Source organism: Nicotiana tabacum, chromosome 15 (assembly GCF_000715075.1).
Source record: "Nicotiana tabacum cultivar K326 chromosome 15, ASM71507v2, whole genome shotgun sequence".
NCBI lineage: Eukaryota > Viridiplantae > Streptophyta > Magnoliopsida > Solanales > Solanaceae > Nicotiana > Nicotiana tabacum.
Window position 1 is genome coordinate 90,466,996 of NC_134094.1, and position 16,213 is coordinate 90,483,208.

Below are 16,213 nucleotides of genomic sequence, written 5' to 3' on the forward strand. Positions count from 1 at the left end.
ATTTGTTCTGCCCAAAATTTCTGATTACGTTCTTAAGTTTGTTAAACATACATGGATTTACAAAATTCATTATTACGTTAAATAGTACGTACTATTCAAACAAGATGTTAAGCACTTAAAAATGATATTGATGGTCACCGAAGACTAGCTAGAATCTGCATTTGCTTGCGTGTTAAGTTGAGAATAAAGGCACTTCTTAATTAAAGCAAGAATGGTGTCCATGATCCTTAAAATACCAGACTTGATATGAAAGAAAACTTATGTACTATTCCTAAGATAGGTTTTGCAGAAAATATATATTGTACTACTACGTTTACATTGTGTATATGTATGCTGATTTTATGGTTGCATTGAAAATAATGTCAGGTCCTCCATCTGATCAAGGCAATAGCAGTAGTTCAGCAGCCAACATAGGTGGCTGGTTACATTTTCTCCTTCATGATCATGATCATGATCATTATATAGGCCCTAATGTTGCTGGTAGACTTGATGAGAAGCAGAAAATACAAAGCGTAGCTCCGAATAGTTCGGAAGATGCCAAGCACTACGAGCCCCTTGTGGTTTCCATTGGTCCAATGCACCATGGGAAAGACCATCTTCAAGCCATGGAGAAGTTCAAACGGTCACTAGCGCAGAAGTATGCAGAACGAATACGAGAAGCGGATACGGCAGCTTTTGAAACAGTGTTGCTCAAAGCTCGGAATTGTTACTCTCACTCTGTTCATTCTGTTTATAATGACCCTGACTGGTTTGTAATAATGTTTATCGATGCCTGCTTTATTCTTGAATTCTTATCCTCCGAGCTTGGAGGGAGTAGGTGGGTGGATATGAATATGAAGAACCATGATAGAGATTTGGTGCGTCGTGACCTTTTACTGTTGGAGAATCAATTACCTTTTGAGCTTCTCCAGATATTTTGTACATCTTTTATGCGTGGAAATGATTTCTCTTTGATGGTTATTATCATGTCGTTCCTCTTTAATCGGATGATAACAACAGTATCCGGTGTTTCTTCAACTGATGATACATTAATTGATATTGATCATTTTGATGATTACATCGTGAACAATATGCCGCTGCCGCGCCAGGAATCAGAACGATTCCCCCAAGTCTCTCACAAGCATCTTCTTCAACTTTTCAGAGACCTATCGATCGAAGCAATTGGAGCTGGCCCTACAAAACTTGAAGAAGAAGAAGAAGAAGATGATCTTGTTTATAATTACCCAAATTTATCAGTGACAGAGTTGAAGAAAGCGGGCATTCGCTGCAGGTGTGGAAAGGTTGGTGGTCGTCTTACTTATTTTTCCCCATCAGACATTTATTTTAAATCATATGCGTTATCAGGGAAGTTGGTCCTTCCTCAACTAACTATCCACGAGTGGACCAAGGCCTTGTTGTTAAACTTAGTTGCTTACGAATATTCGTGCAGCACACAAGATAATCCTTCAGGGATCTCAACTTACTTGAATTTCATGGGTAAGTTGATTAATCGAGAGGAAGATGTTAAGGAGCTGCGAGGCAGGGGCATCATCAGCTACTCCATTGGCGACGATCAAGCAGTGGTTGACCTCTTCAGAGATATAACAGCACATGTTGCTATGAACAATCCTCAAGCTTTTAAGCATGTCAAACGACACATCTCAGCATACTTAGCAAGTAAAAGGCTCCCTCTAAGAGTTTTTCTAGCTGAATTCAAGCAAAAATATTTTAGTGGTCCCTGGAATATTTTTGTGTTCCTTGCTGTTATTTTCACGCTTGCAATGACTATAATTCAGACCATCTTCACAGCCATTCAGACTTGTAAATAGACTGACTGTGACTGTGACTATCATTATGTAATTTTTCTTCTCTTCTATCTTCATTGATTGCAGTTTGATTGTGTTTAGTTGAATAAGGAAAATTTGGATGAGCTTACTTGATGAATGCTCGTCGAATGGATTTGTTAGGACGCACTAATCAGACAGTGTGGTTGACATGTTTGAAACTAATTGTACTTTTTCATATATAATTCATCATTGTTCTTATTCCAACAATACTAGACTAAGGAAATGGTATATGAGTTTTTACTTGATGAAAACTCATGGAATGGATTTGTTGATAAGCAGCAAGTCAATTTATGATAACATGTTCATAAAACTAATTGTCACATTCTGGGCGAATGTAAACGCATGTTCAGCAGCTACATATTACTTATATAGATACTAGTTACTCGATACGTAACTTGAAAGCAACTTCCCTTAATTTGCACCCTTAGGGAAGTATAAACATACCATGCAAGAAGAGAAAGTATCTAAGCTTACTATAAAAAGGGCAGTCCGGTACACAAAGCATCCTGCGTTCGCGCGGGATCCGGGGAAGGAGTTGTTTCATCTTGGTAATGTAGTCGCTCATAGCTTGGTCCTGGGATTTTCCTGCCATGAATACATTATAACGTTACGTTAGCCTGTTTCTAGTTAAGTGCAAGCAAGGTTCAGCCTAAAAGGAGGCATTCAATATATGGGGTTCAAGTTATACGAACTAACAGCAGTTATACGAACTAACAGCTAAGATGTTTACACTAACGCTGTAATTTAAATTGTTATAGCAGATGATTTACTTTATTTTCTAGGATATCAAATCATTTTAGTTAAAAATAATAATCTAATATTGCAGGTAATATAATCTAATATTGTAAAAAAAAATTGATAAGTTATGTGTCCTCCTATGTTTTGATGATCTGACAAACTTAATGTTAAGAACAAGATGGGGAACCTATTCCACATCGTATGAGTGCTCAAAGAATAACAAGTCTCAAGTGTGGGATATGCTCCAACATTCAGAGTCCAAAAAATAACAGAGAGAACACATTGACATCAGTTCCTTTGCTGACAGTACTAGTCAACTCCTCACAGTTGTAAAATGACTGTTATTGTTTCTCTGCACACACGCAACAGTACAAACAGTGGAGCAGTCACTTTATGGGGAATGCCTTTGTACCAAACATGCTTGCATCATTCAAGTGATGTCACTTATGTAATATTAACATTGAAGCAAAGCAAAAACAATACACTTGCACACTCAGAATCCATCAAGCTCTCTCTCAAGTGTATTGCCAACCTGCAAGTGACATTCAAGGCGTCAAGAACAAAGAGCAACATAATGAAGGACCAATTTCTTGTTTTTAGTTATCATATATCCTTAGTTGTGTAGCATCTTTGTCAAAGTAATTTACTTGTAATTTCTACTTAGCTTAGTTAGAAACATTGTGTATGAAACTTTTGTAAAATCATAAACCATGTGTTTGTGTCTTGGTTAGAGTTAGTCAAATTGTAAGCTTTGTAATAGAGTTATTACAAAGGGGCTTGTAATAGATTTATTACAAAAGGGCTTGTAATAGAGTTATTACAAGTTAGTGAGGGATTAAGAGGTTAATTCCTAGGTTATAATAGTTTATAATCTGAAGTTTGTTCAGCAGTGAAGTTGAAATCCTACAAGGGTAGATCGTGATTTTTAATCCCGTGAGCTCGGAGTTTTCCACGTAAAACTCTGCTGTGTTATTTACTTACAGTTGTGTGAGTGTGTCTTGTGGGAACTAATAGAGAACCTGGTTCTCTATATAAGTTTGGTGAACCCTTAGTTTCTATCAATTGGTATTAGAGCAGGTTCTTTCTATCAGGCTAACACCTAGAAAGGATCCTCATGGCTTCTTCACTAAACTTCGAAGAAGGTTAATCCACCTACAGACCACCAAGATTCAATGGCCAATACTATGGATGGTGGAAGACAAAGATGCATGATTTTATCATGGCTGAAGATTCAGAGCTCTGGGATGTTATCTGCGACGGTCCTTTCGTTCTTATGAAAACCATTAAGGAACCAGCAGTGACAGTTCCCAAGTGTAGGAAGGAATACAGCGATGCCGACCGCAAGGCTATAGAGAAGAACTTTCGAGCAAAGAAAATCCATGTCTTTGGCATTAGGCCAGATGAATACAATAGGATTTCGGCTTGTCAATCTGCCAAGGAGATCTGGGAAGCTTTCCAAACAGCACACAAAGGGACAACTCAAATCAAGCAGTCGAAGATTGATATGCTAACCACTGAGTATGAACTCTTCAGGATGAAGGACGATGAGTCCATTCAGGACATGCACACTCGCTTCACCTCTATCATCAATGAGCTCCATTCCCTGGGAGAAATCATTCCAAGGAATAAACTTGTCAGGAAAATACTCAGCGTATTACTTGTTTCCTGGGAAAGCAAAGTAAATGCTATCACGGAGGCAAAGGATCTACAAAAGCTAACAATTGATGAACTCATTGGTAATTTGAAAACTTATGAAATGAAGAAAAAAAAGGATCATGAGAGAAGAGAGCCCAAAAGGGAGAAGAACTTGGTCCTCAAGACAGACAACAATGAATCAAGTGATGAGGATGTTGATATGGCTTACTTGACAAAGAGATTTCAGAAGATGGTCCGCAAAAATAGAGATATTCCTAAGAAGGGCAGCTCTAGCAAGCCAAGGGGATATGACTTATGTCATAAGTGCGGGAAGCCAGGACATTTCATCAAGGATTATCCCCTCCTCAAGCAAGACCAGTACAAGCACAACATAGACAAAACAACCAAGAGGAACTCGGTTCCTGATAAAAGATTTAAAAGAAAAGAAGCTGCCGACAATGTTGTGAAACAAGCTCTTGCTGCATGGGGAGACTCTTCCAGCGAATTCGGAGAAGATGATACACAAGCTGACACCTCCATGATAGCAGTCGAAAGTGAAGCAGCTGATTATGATTCCATCTCTGCCCTGATGGCAAAATCTGACGATGATAAAAATAATGATGATGATGAGGTAAACTTTCTAGACGTTCAGAGAAATCTGAAGTCTTACTCACAGAAAAAGCTCATATCCTTGGGAAATATTTTAATTGACGCTTATCACAATCTTATAAACGATAAAAATGCCTTAATTAGAGAGTTAGGAGAGGTAGAAAATGAGAGAGATGATTTGGTAGTTGTAGTGGCCGACCTAAAAGAAACCATCGAGAATCTAGTGAAAGAAAAAAGTGTTCTGATTAAAAAGGCTAAAAACATAGAGAATGAGAGATATGACTTGTTAGTAGTCATCATGGACCTAAAAGAAACAATAGAGGAATTAAAAAAGGGAAACAGTTCTAGGACTGTCCAAAAGGAGAAGGAAGTTACAAGTGAGGCATACATTAAGCTTGAAAATGAACTACAATCTGTGAAATCTAGTCTGTGTGTTGAACTTGAAAGAAACAGACAGCTTTAAGAAGATCTAGGCAGAGTTAAAAATGACCTCGAAAAATCTCTAAAGTGGACCTGGTCCTCTAATATAATTGTTGTCATATATACAAGTAATAGTGGGAATAGGCAGGGCGTCGGGTTCCAAAGGGAAAAAACTCCTTACAATCCACATAGCAAGTATGTTACTGTCCCTGATAACTGGCTTTGCACTCATTGTGGCAACGCTGGTCACTTTAAAGAAAACGGTAAGGCTACAATTCAGTCCCAACAGAAAAACAAAGTGTTTGTTGAAAAGGAAACTACTGCTAAGAACCTGGTCCCTTCGTTAAAAACGTATACTGCCTGTCTGGACAAAAAGAAGCTTAATTCGACCTTTTTCTCAGTACAAGGGACTCAAACTTATTTGGTTTCCTAAGTCTAATCCTTGATTTTCTTGTGCAGGGAGCAGTGAAAGGAAGCAGCCAAAAATGGTACATGGATAGTGGTTGTTCTAAGCACATGACTGGAAGCATCAATGATTTCCTTTCACTCAAAGCCCTGTAAGAAAGGAGTGTGTCCTTTGGTAATGGAAAAGGGGGATACATTCTGGGAGTAGGAAGAATTGGGAAGTCACTCACCCACTCAATTGAAAATGTGTACTATGTGAACGGCTTGAAATATAGCCTACTGAGTGTTTCCCAAATCTACGACAAAGGAAACAACGTGAAATTTATGTCAAAAGTCTGCACAATTACAAACCTTGTGACTGGTGAAGTGGTCCTGGTGGCAAAAAAATACAAGAACATTTATGTTGCTGATTTTGAATCCCTGCAAAATGGGGATCTCACTTGCCTGAGTGTTGTTGATGATGATGATGAACTATGGCACAGAAGATTGCGTCATGCAAGCCTTACGTTGCTGAACAAACTGGTCAGTAAGGACCTGGTTCATGGCATGCCGATGTCAAGTTTCAAAAACCACAAGGTGTGTGATGAATGTGTAAAAGGAAAGCAAGTCAGGTCTTCTTTCAAGCCCAAAAGGATGTTAGCACCTCAAGGCCACTCGATCTCCTCCATATGGATCTGTGTGGACCTATGAGGGTGTCAAGTAAAGGAGGAAAGAAGTATATTTTCGTTATAGTGGATGACTATTCTAGATTCACCTGGACATTGTTCCTCAAAACCAAGGATGAAACTTTTCCAGTGTTTGTTGCTTTTGTAAAGAAGATCCAAATGAAGGTGAGCCACAATGTTGCGTGCATAAGATCTGATCACAGCATAGAGTTTGATAATGCCAAATTCGACAAACTCTGTGTTGAAAATGGCATAAGTCATAATTTCTCAACTCCAAGAACACCTCAACAAAACGGTGTTGTGGAGAGGAAAAATAGGACTCTTGAAGACATGACAAGGACAATGCTGATTGACAGTGGCACTGCTAAAAACTTCTGGGCAGAAGCAGTTAACACTGTATGTTATTTGGTGAACAGGTGCATGATCAGGCCTCTCCTGAACAAGACTCCGTATGAACTGTTGAATGGACGGAAACCCAAGCTAACACATTTGAGAACATTTGGCTGCAAATTTTTTGTCCTCAATAATGGAAAGTAAGCTCTTGGAAAATTTGATGCCAAAAGTGATAAAGGTATCTTTCTGGGCTATTCATCACAAAGCAAAGCATACAAAGTCTACAACAAAAGAACGCAATGTGTTGAGGAAAGCATACATGTGATATTTGATGAATCACACCATCTACATGGGAAAGATTCATATAATAAGATTGATCAAGTCGAAGAGCAGTCAATAGTCCCTGGTGAAGTCATTGATATGGCAAATGGAAAGGCTAACATGATGAGCTACGTCAAGGAATCAAATGATGATGATGCAGCGGTCTCTCCAGCGGATGCAGAGGAACCTGGTTCCTCGATCACAATAACTGAAGCTAAGAACAGAGTTGTTGATGTTGTGAAAGGAACCCTCGATGCTAAGCTGAGAAGTGGGACTCACATCAACCATGGGTCACATTCAGAAGTACCTGGACTCTCTCACAATGAGATTCGGGTGTCTAACTGGAAGCACAAAATCTCACACCCTCTTCAAAATGTGATCACTCCTCTCGACTCAGGGATTCAAACTAGATCGAAGTCGAGAAAATCACTTGCCTTCTCAGCTCTTCTCTCTCAAGTTGAGCCTAAAAATATCAAGAAAGCATTGAAAGATATTGATTGGATTACTGCCATGCAAGATAAACTCCATCAATTTGAGAGGAACATTGTATGACACCTCGTTCCTCGACCTGCTGACAGAACTGTTATAGGAACCAGGTGGGTATTCAGAAACAAGCTTGATGAGTTTGGGAATATAACAAGGAACAAGGCAAGGCTGGTAGTTCAAGGGTACAATCAAAAATAAGGGATTGACTATGATGAAACTTTTGCCCCAGTTGCTCGAATGGAGGCCATCAGAATCCTTATTGCATTTGCATCTCATATGGAATTCAAATTGTTCCAAATGGATGTCAAAGGTGCATTCCTGAATAGCTTTCTAAAAGAAGAAATCTTCGTCAAGCAACCTCCTGGCTTCGAATGTGATCAAAGAGCTTCTGAAGAGATTTGAAATGGAAAGCTCAAAAGTCATTGACACTCCTATTGCCACTGCCACTCGACTGGACATGGATAAACCTGGTTCCCCTGTGAACGAGACCATGTACAAAGGTATCATTGGGTCACTCTTGTATCTCATATCAAGCAAACCACATATCATTTTTAGTGTGGGGATATGTTTCAGGTTTCAATCAAATCCAAAGGAATCGCATCTGAAGGCTGCCAAGAGAATCCTAAGATATTTAAAGGGAACTGAAGACCTGGTTCTCTACTACCCCTTAGTAGACAACTTTGGCTTGATCGGGTATGCTAATACTGATTATGCTAGTTACCTGGTGGGCAGGAAAAGCACTTCTGGCATGGCAAACTTTCTAGGTTCGTGTCTAATTTCATGGGGTATAAGAAAATAAAATCCAGTGGCTCTTTCAACTGCAGAAGCTGAATATGTGACGGTTGCCTCTTGTTGTGCTCAACTGTTGTGGATCAAGCAGCAACTAGAAGATTTTGGTGTGTTTTCTGATTGTGTGTCATTACTATGTGACAACACCAGTGCTCTCAACATGGAAAAGAACCCAGTTCAGCATAAGAGAACAAAGCACATTTATGTGCGACATCATTTTATCAGAGACAATGTTAAAAAGGGGATTATTTGCATGAAGTTCTGCAGCACAGAAAATCAAATTGCAGACATATTCACCAAAGCACTGAGCAGAGAGCACTTTGAAAAGAATCATCTTGCACTAGGGTTGATAAAATTAAGTTAAGGACCTGGTCCCTCGATGATTGGCTATGAAAGAAATGTACAGGTGAAATTACTAAAAAGTGTTTTCTGGCAAGGTCTAACTCATTTCTATACCATTACAGGTAGACACGCATGACGATTACAAAGCAAACAAGGAGTTAATGTATTGCATTTTCGCAAAAAGATGAGGATTACATTTCCAAAATCTGTTAGGGAACCTGGTTCCTGTGACACAGGTTAGTAGTTCCTTTTGAACTCTCATGCATAACTTTTTAAACAGCTAAAAAGGGTGCCATTTCATTTAATTATCAAGCTTCTTTTCTTTGGAACCCAAGCGTCCTACCCATTACAAAACGACCCGTCTACCTAGAAAATCAATACTCGTTCCCAACTGGTCCCTCACTCCCTTTTAATAAACCCAAACTCTGTCACTCTCACAACTATTCACATCAAAAGCCAAAATTTCCCTTTTTCTCTCAACAACCAAACACTCTTCTTTCACAAACTCTCATTACACTCTATAATGTCTCAAAATCTCGAAGCCTCAAATGTCCCCAGTGTCGTCCCCACTATATCTTCATCTCTTGATGCACCAGTGACAGAGTCTAAGCACCTTACGCCACCCAGTCCAAACCCTAAGCAAGATTCCCAAATACTCACTGCCTCTTCTCCACCCCAATCAAGTTCTGGTTCTCATTGGAGTCGCAAAACTTTGAATCCCAAGAGGTTTGTGGCTATGATCTCTCCCTCTGCCTTGCCGAAAAAAATGGCTGAGGGAGAAACAGTAGAGGGAGAAGAAAATCAGGAAGTTTCCAGTCTGCGTTTAGAAGAGAGTTTTGATGCACAACAAAGTGTAGTTAACACAATGACTACCCCAAGTCTCGATTTGAATGTTGCATATCTTACAGGTAATATTTCTTCTATACCTTCTGAGTTTCCTTTGGGGTTAGAAGAACAAAAGGCCATAGAAAATATGTTGTCAATAGCTGCTGAGGGGTGCGTGGATGGTTTCTATGAAGGTGTGTCTAAAACCAATGGGACTCAGGGAGAAGGTGATAGTCTACAAGAAGAGGATAGGGAAATGGTGCCTATTGAAAATTTGGCACCTGAAAGTACTACTAGGAACCACTCGAGGGACCTGATCTCTTCACCCAAGAGGAGCCCTCTGCTCCTACTTGGAATGAAACCCATGTTCATCAAAAGAACCCCATGTCAATAATGATCCCGATCCCTATCCTCATTTCTATGTTGAGTCATTGGCCATTGTCGCTCCCGAGATGAGATCTCTATCTGAGGAGGAGAATGACGGTAGTGAAGAAGACTATGATAATATGGATCTTGCAAGCTTTATTAGTACTAGGAGTAGCATGGCAACTTCCAAAACATCCACTCCTAAAAGACCTACTACTATGCTGCAACAGAAGGAGGCTCTTGAGTCAGCTCTGAAGAAAAGTAAGAAAGAAAAGAAGAGTAGAAGGTTGGTGAAGGGTAGAAAGTTAGTACATGAAGAGGTGGTGCCTACAGCTCTTGTTGTGTACATTGATGACGAGGTGGATGAGGTTCAAAATTTTGGAAAGAGTCATATGTGAAAGTGATGGAAGTTAGTAATGTTGAAGTGGGTGAGTCTGGAGAAAAAGTGGCAGAGGGGTCTGGTAAGAACGTGTCTGAGAAATATGTGTCTGAGAAACCTATAAAGAAAGCTAAAAGTGTGAGAAAATCAGTAAAATAGAAGGATGGTGCCAATGAGGAACCTGGTTCCTCAAAAAGGACCAAGGTGAGGGTGGCCAAGAATGAAGGAAGAGAAAATCTGAGTAATCAGAAAGTGTTGTGGGGAAGAACATTTGCCCCTGATATTCTTGACATGTCAGGAATGCGTCAACTGGTTGATATCTGTGACTTTCAACAGTGGACACCTTTGTTCACAAAATGAGAGTCCTAAAGTATATGAGGCCGAAGTGCGCAGCTTTTATGCTGATTTTTTCACAGTCGAGGATGACAACATCTGCATGAAGGTGAATGGGGTTGATTTTGTGTTGGATGAAGCTGTGTTGGGAACCATCTTGGGAGTGCCTACTGATGGTATATCCTCCATTGAAGGGACTTGCTCTTCAAACTTCTGAAATGTCATTCTGAAGGATGATACAGTCCAACAGGGGGAACGGTTGCACAAGAAGTCCCTCCTTCCAGTGTACTAGCTGCTATTCGAAATGGTGAACAAGGTGTTGCTCCATTGTGCAGAAAGACATTCTATTACATCACAAGCAGAATTGTTCCTCATGGAAGCACTGGATGCATACTCCACTATAAATCTGCCGGGAATTATGATTGAGCATATGAAAAAAAGGTAGCAGATTTCAAGGTTGGTAATCATGGGCTGCCCTATAGGTTTCTTCTCACCAAATTTTTTGAGTTCTTCAAAGTTCCCCTGGGAAAGGCCACCATGGATACTCGCAAGCAGAGTTTATCCAAAACTACCTTGGAAGAGTGAGTGCATCGATAAGAAAAGAGGAGTTGGCAGCAACTCTACTATCTCCCAACTGATTGAAGCTCAGAATATCGCTAATGAAGAGATAAGGAAGTTGAAGGCAAGGAATGTTATCCTTGAGGGTCAGCTCAGTCAGGCCCAGGAGGCATCTGGTTCCAGTAGCTCACAAAGTACAGAGGTTGATCTCCTGACCAAAGAAAATAATGATCTCAAGAAACAGATCGAGGACCTGAAGGAGAGGTTGCTTAATGAGCAAGGGTCTACAAATGCTCGAATGGATATCCTCCTTAGAACTCTTGCCTCTTCCTCTCTGCCTCCCCCTTCCAGTGCTCCTTAGATTCATTCCCTTCCTAGTGTCAAGTTCAAGTTCAAGTTGTTTCTATTTACTGTGTTTTGTTATGTTTGATGACTGGTACCTTTTTGTTGTTTTTATTTGTGGTGATTGTGTAACAATGGAACTGCTCCCTGTTTATTTCCAAAATTAATGAATTTCTCGTCCTTTTGTTGTGCATATCTTGTTCTTCTACTCTGTTTTTAGCCATGATTGTGTGCACACATGTGGCATGAGTTAACCAGGCTAGACTTCTTTTTGCTTATTGCTTGTGCCTGAAGGGGAACAAGCACATGCTGAAAGTAATTGAGGGGGAACAAGCACAGGCTCAGGGGGAATTTATTAATTAAGGGGGAACAAGAAGGGGAACACGCACATGCTCAGGGGGAATTTCAATTACAAGTTTGTCATCATCAAAAATGGAAAAATTAATAAGTTATGTGTCCTGCTATATTTTGATGATCTGACAAACTTAATGTTAAGAAGTAGATGGGGAACCTGTTCCACGTCCTCTGAGTGCTCAAAAATCAACAAGACTCAAGTATGAGACATGCTCCAACATTCAGAGTCCAAGAAACAACAGAGGGAACAAATCGACATCGGTTCCCTTGCTGACAGTACCAGTCAACTCCCCATAGCTATAAAGTAACTGCAACAATATGAAATTTTATTAAAAAGTTCTGAGATTCATATTCAAATTCTGATCAAAAAGTTAATTTGTGTCAATATATCATTCTCTAATCTATAATAGTATTAGAATTTTCATGAAGTGCGATCAAAATATTGAACTACGTGAAATTACAAGAGGGGGGTGAATTGTGGTCGATTAAAACTTAGTTGACTAAATATGAGTTTAGTCGACTAGATTTTGCACAGTGAACAGTTAAAGAGAAGTAAACCAAGCAAACTAAAAGATAACAAGACACAGTAATTTTTATACTGGTTCAGTACCGGTGAGGTACTTACATCCAGTTTCCCTTGGGTCGTAAGGGACTTCTTATATCTTTAATAATAGGTTACAATGATGATGGTTTGGTTCGCTCACCATCAACAACATTAAGTGATACTAGCTTTTGTAATGTTGACACAACTCTCTTTTTGAGTTCTATCTCTTCATATCTTTTATGACACTTGTAGACTCAAGAATACTGTGTTTGTACTAAGAACTAGAAAGGTTTAGACTCAGTTTGCATAGTTGCGTAGTAATCCTTGAATACGCCAGTCTTCTTATAGACCATATTTGAGAGTTTTTGTCCATTGTTTTGATTGATGCACACCACATTTTTACGATACTTGATTCATGACCCATTTCTTTGATTCCTTCAAGAAGGATGGGCTGGATTTAATAATCCAGGGAGTGCTCCAAGCCAAGATCTGGGGAGTTGCTTCCATTTCCCATGCTTTGTCGAAGAAGGGAGCAGTTGATGGGCTGGATTAATTTTATTCAGGGAGTGTTTTACATGCTCCATGCTTTATTGGGTAGAGGAACAGCACTTCAAGTTGTCTCCCATCACATTTTGTTTCCTTTCTATTTTAAATCTTCCTTCATACAGAATCTGTTGTTTGTATTTGCATGTGAGTTACATATAAGGCAATGGTTCAAGATACATAAACATGGAGTGGATCTTTATTCCTATTTGGAAATGCTTGCTTTACCTGAATATATTAATATAACATTAGTCAAGACTTTTTTATGGATATTTGATCATTATTAAAATTCTACACTTAACGGATACTTGATCATTATTAAAATTCTACACTTAAAAATCTCTCCTTTTTTGATGATGACAATAACCTAAAAAGAGTTTGACTAATTTATGGATACTTTCCTATTCTTTTTAAGTGTGTTCCCCATGTCTTTAAGCTGATTTTGATTTGATTTGAATTTGTATCTGCACTTGTCTTTTCAAGTGTGCTCCCCCTGTCTTTAAGCTGGTTGTTGATTTTAATCAACAACTCTTTTGTAACAGACTTGTAACCTTGTAGTTGTAATTCACCTGTAACACACCTGCAACAACTCTTTCTTTCTCCCCATTTGACATCAATCAAAAAGAGGGGAAACAAATTACTTTGTTGTAATAGCACTAGCTAAGGTAATAGTACTAGTTAAGCAGGCATAAAATTTGTACAACTAAGCAGTTATAGTGAGCATAGTCGACTAATGCTCATACCAAACACAGCCAAAAGAAAATAGTCTTAAACTATCACACAAAGCAAAAAGTTTGTCTTACGCATTCCTAAACATTCAATGCCTCCCAAGGAAATATTTCAGGATGTTGATCACTTTAGTTCAGAAGCTTTCATAAGAGGCATCAATGTCTTTGGTGACTTTGGTTAGCTTCTCAGAAACATCCTGCATGACCCTGATTCCTTGTCTCCTTGTGGCTTGAAGAGTGATCCTAAGTTTGGCCACGTCTGCCGCGGTTTCCTTGGTTACTTCTTTGATCTTGTCCACCTGTTCCTGCATAGAGGTTAGTAAATCTTTGATATCTGCAATGTTGTGCTGCATCAGCATCAGTTGATCTGAAGAAGAGGATTTGATGGCTTCAGATTGTATTCCTCTACTGCTCTGAGTAGGGATGACTTCTGATGCTTTATCCTTTTTAAGCCAGGTTCCCTCAATTAAAGTATACAACATCATGGCAAAGGAAGTTTTGTCATAGCTGCTGGAGATAATCTTTGGAACATAGATAGATAGATCCACTTTCATGACTTTCAGGATGCGAGAAACTAGTAGACCATAAGGCAGGCTGCTCGCAAAAGAGGAAATGTCCCTAATACTTTCAAGCATGTATTGGCATATCTAGACAAACCAGTTTATAGTTTTAACATTTACCAAACAATACAGGATGACTGAGAGACAAAGTACTGAGTGAACTAGTACGGGGTAGCAAAGTGGTTGCGATAATGTGGGCTAGAACACGATGTTCAAACTTCAAGTTCTTAGGACCTATATCAGGGGGGTTTCAGACAGAACACTTTTGGCCTCATCAAACGATACTTCAAAATTATCTGGCCAGGAACATTGCACAAAGAAGTTGTATCCAACAAACTTTGTGGCAATGATTTTTTCATATTGATAAGAATCAAGGATAATGCGAGTTCCTAATACCATGGTTTCTCTTTATCATTCACAAAAATATTTGCATAAAACATGCGCACAGGCTCTTCATAGACAATATCACCAACAGTAGTAAATAGGGAGACAAGTTTCTGAGTTTCAAAAATAGACAAAACATCACAGTGAGAGTTTTGCATAGATTTTAAGCTTACATTATGACCAAATGCAATTGACTTTCCTTTGAAGACGAAAAATCTAGTCTTTTCTTTAGGACCATAGAAAATCATCTTATCTTCAGGACCAAACACAATATTTTCAGTTTTTACCTTTTTCTAAGATGATAGTTTGGGGATAGATTCGATTGGTCGTTTTCCTTCGCTCTTTTGAGATAAGTATTTATTCTTGGGAGCTACTTGATTCTTCCTCAGTGAGTGGGTTGTCTGTGATTTCGGAAGATTCGATATTAACAGGATCATTTTTGGTTTTCTTGAATAGGTGGCTTCTTCTGGGCAAGGAGGAGGAGGGAGAGGATTTTGCTTTGGCCATGAGTAAGAGAAAGATAGAGAGAGAGTTTTGGTTCCTTTGAGAGAGTAGGAGATACACTCGAGAGAGGAGTTAACAAAAGAGGACGCCTCGATTTTTGGAGAGACGTATGAAAGACAACTGAAAAGTTTTCTTCTGCAAAATTGTACCGTCAATTCAAATAGGAGTAAAGACTAATTAAGTGCTAAGAGAGTTTTTTGGCACAAACAACAACATACATGGAGTTTAAGTAAGAGTAATTATGGAATACATCAACCATTGTTATGAGGGAATTGTGCAAATGCCAATTTTGTTTAAAAGAAAACGAAATCTTTCTTCAAGCAAAGGTTTTGTAAAAATATCCGCCAACTGATTTTCAGTATTAACAAATTCTAACAAAATATCTCCTTTAGCAACATGATCATGTATAAAATGATGCTTGATCTCAATATGCTTAGCCCTAGAATGATACACAGAGTTTTTGACATACAAATTGCACTAGTATTGTCACACATGATCGGAACAGAGTTAAGATGTAAATCATAATCTAACAGTTGATGCATGATCCATAGTACTTGTGTACAGCAGTTGCCTACTGCCAAATATTCAGCTTCTGTGGTGGATAAGGCCACACAGCTTTATTTCTTGATGTGCCAGGATACAAGGGATTTTCCAAGTAATTGACACGTTCCACTTGTATTTTTTCTATCAAGTTTATCTTCTGCAAAATCTGCATCTGAAAAACCTTTGAGATTGAACTTTTCCAGACTTTCATACCATAATCCATAGTCGACTGTTCCTATCAAATATCTGATACTATGTTTAATAGAAGTCAAATGAGTCTCTTTAGGAGTTGACTGATATTTAGCACATTTGCAAACACTAAATATGATATCTGGTCGACTAGAAGTAAGATAGAGTAATGAGCCAATCATAGCTCGATACATTATTTCATCAACACTCTTACCATTTTTATCTTCATCCAAAGTAGTCGACAGACTCATAGGTATTCCTATGGCTTTTGCATTGGACATACCATTCTTTTTTATGAGTTCTTTCGTATATATTGTTTAACTAATGAAGATTCATTTTTGTGTTTGCTTGACTTGAAGTCCAAGGAACAAAGATAATTCTCCCATCATACTCATTTCAAATTCTCCTTTCATGATATTTGAGAAATTCTTGCACAAAACAATATTAGTACTACCAAAAATAATATCATCTACATAAATCTGTACAATTAGG

General features: G+C 38.8%; 2 protein-coding genes across 2 annotated transcripts; both read left to right on the top strand.

Moving 5' to 3' along the window:
• Positions 1 to 253: 253 nt before the first annotated feature.
• Positions 254 to 2,030, top strand: LOC107819119 (uncharacterized). The gene is made up of 2 exons (XM_075231842.1): positions 254 to 1,280; positions 1,430 to 2,030. Exons 1-2 carry the CDS (start codon positions 327 to 329, stop codon positions 1,439 to 1,441), a joined length of 966 nt encoding a protein of 321 aa, XP_075087943.1. The 5' UTR covers positions 254 to 326; the 3' UTR covers positions 1,442 to 2,030.
• A 1,753-nt stretch (positions 2,031 to 3,783) lies between these two features.
• Positions 3,784 to 7,504, top strand: LOC142169723 (uncharacterized). The gene is made up of 7 exons (XM_075231625.1): positions 3,784 to 4,791; positions 4,876 to 5,237; positions 5,358 to 5,628; positions 5,688 to 5,716; positions 5,909 to 6,244; positions 6,655 to 6,714; positions 6,862 to 7,504. The coding sequence occupies exons 1-7, from the start codon at positions 3,784 to 3,786 to the stop codon at positions 7,502 to 7,504; spliced, it is 2,709 nt and encodes a 902-aa protein (XP_075087726.1).
• The last annotated feature ends 8,709 nt before the right edge of the window (positions 7,505 to 16,213 follow it).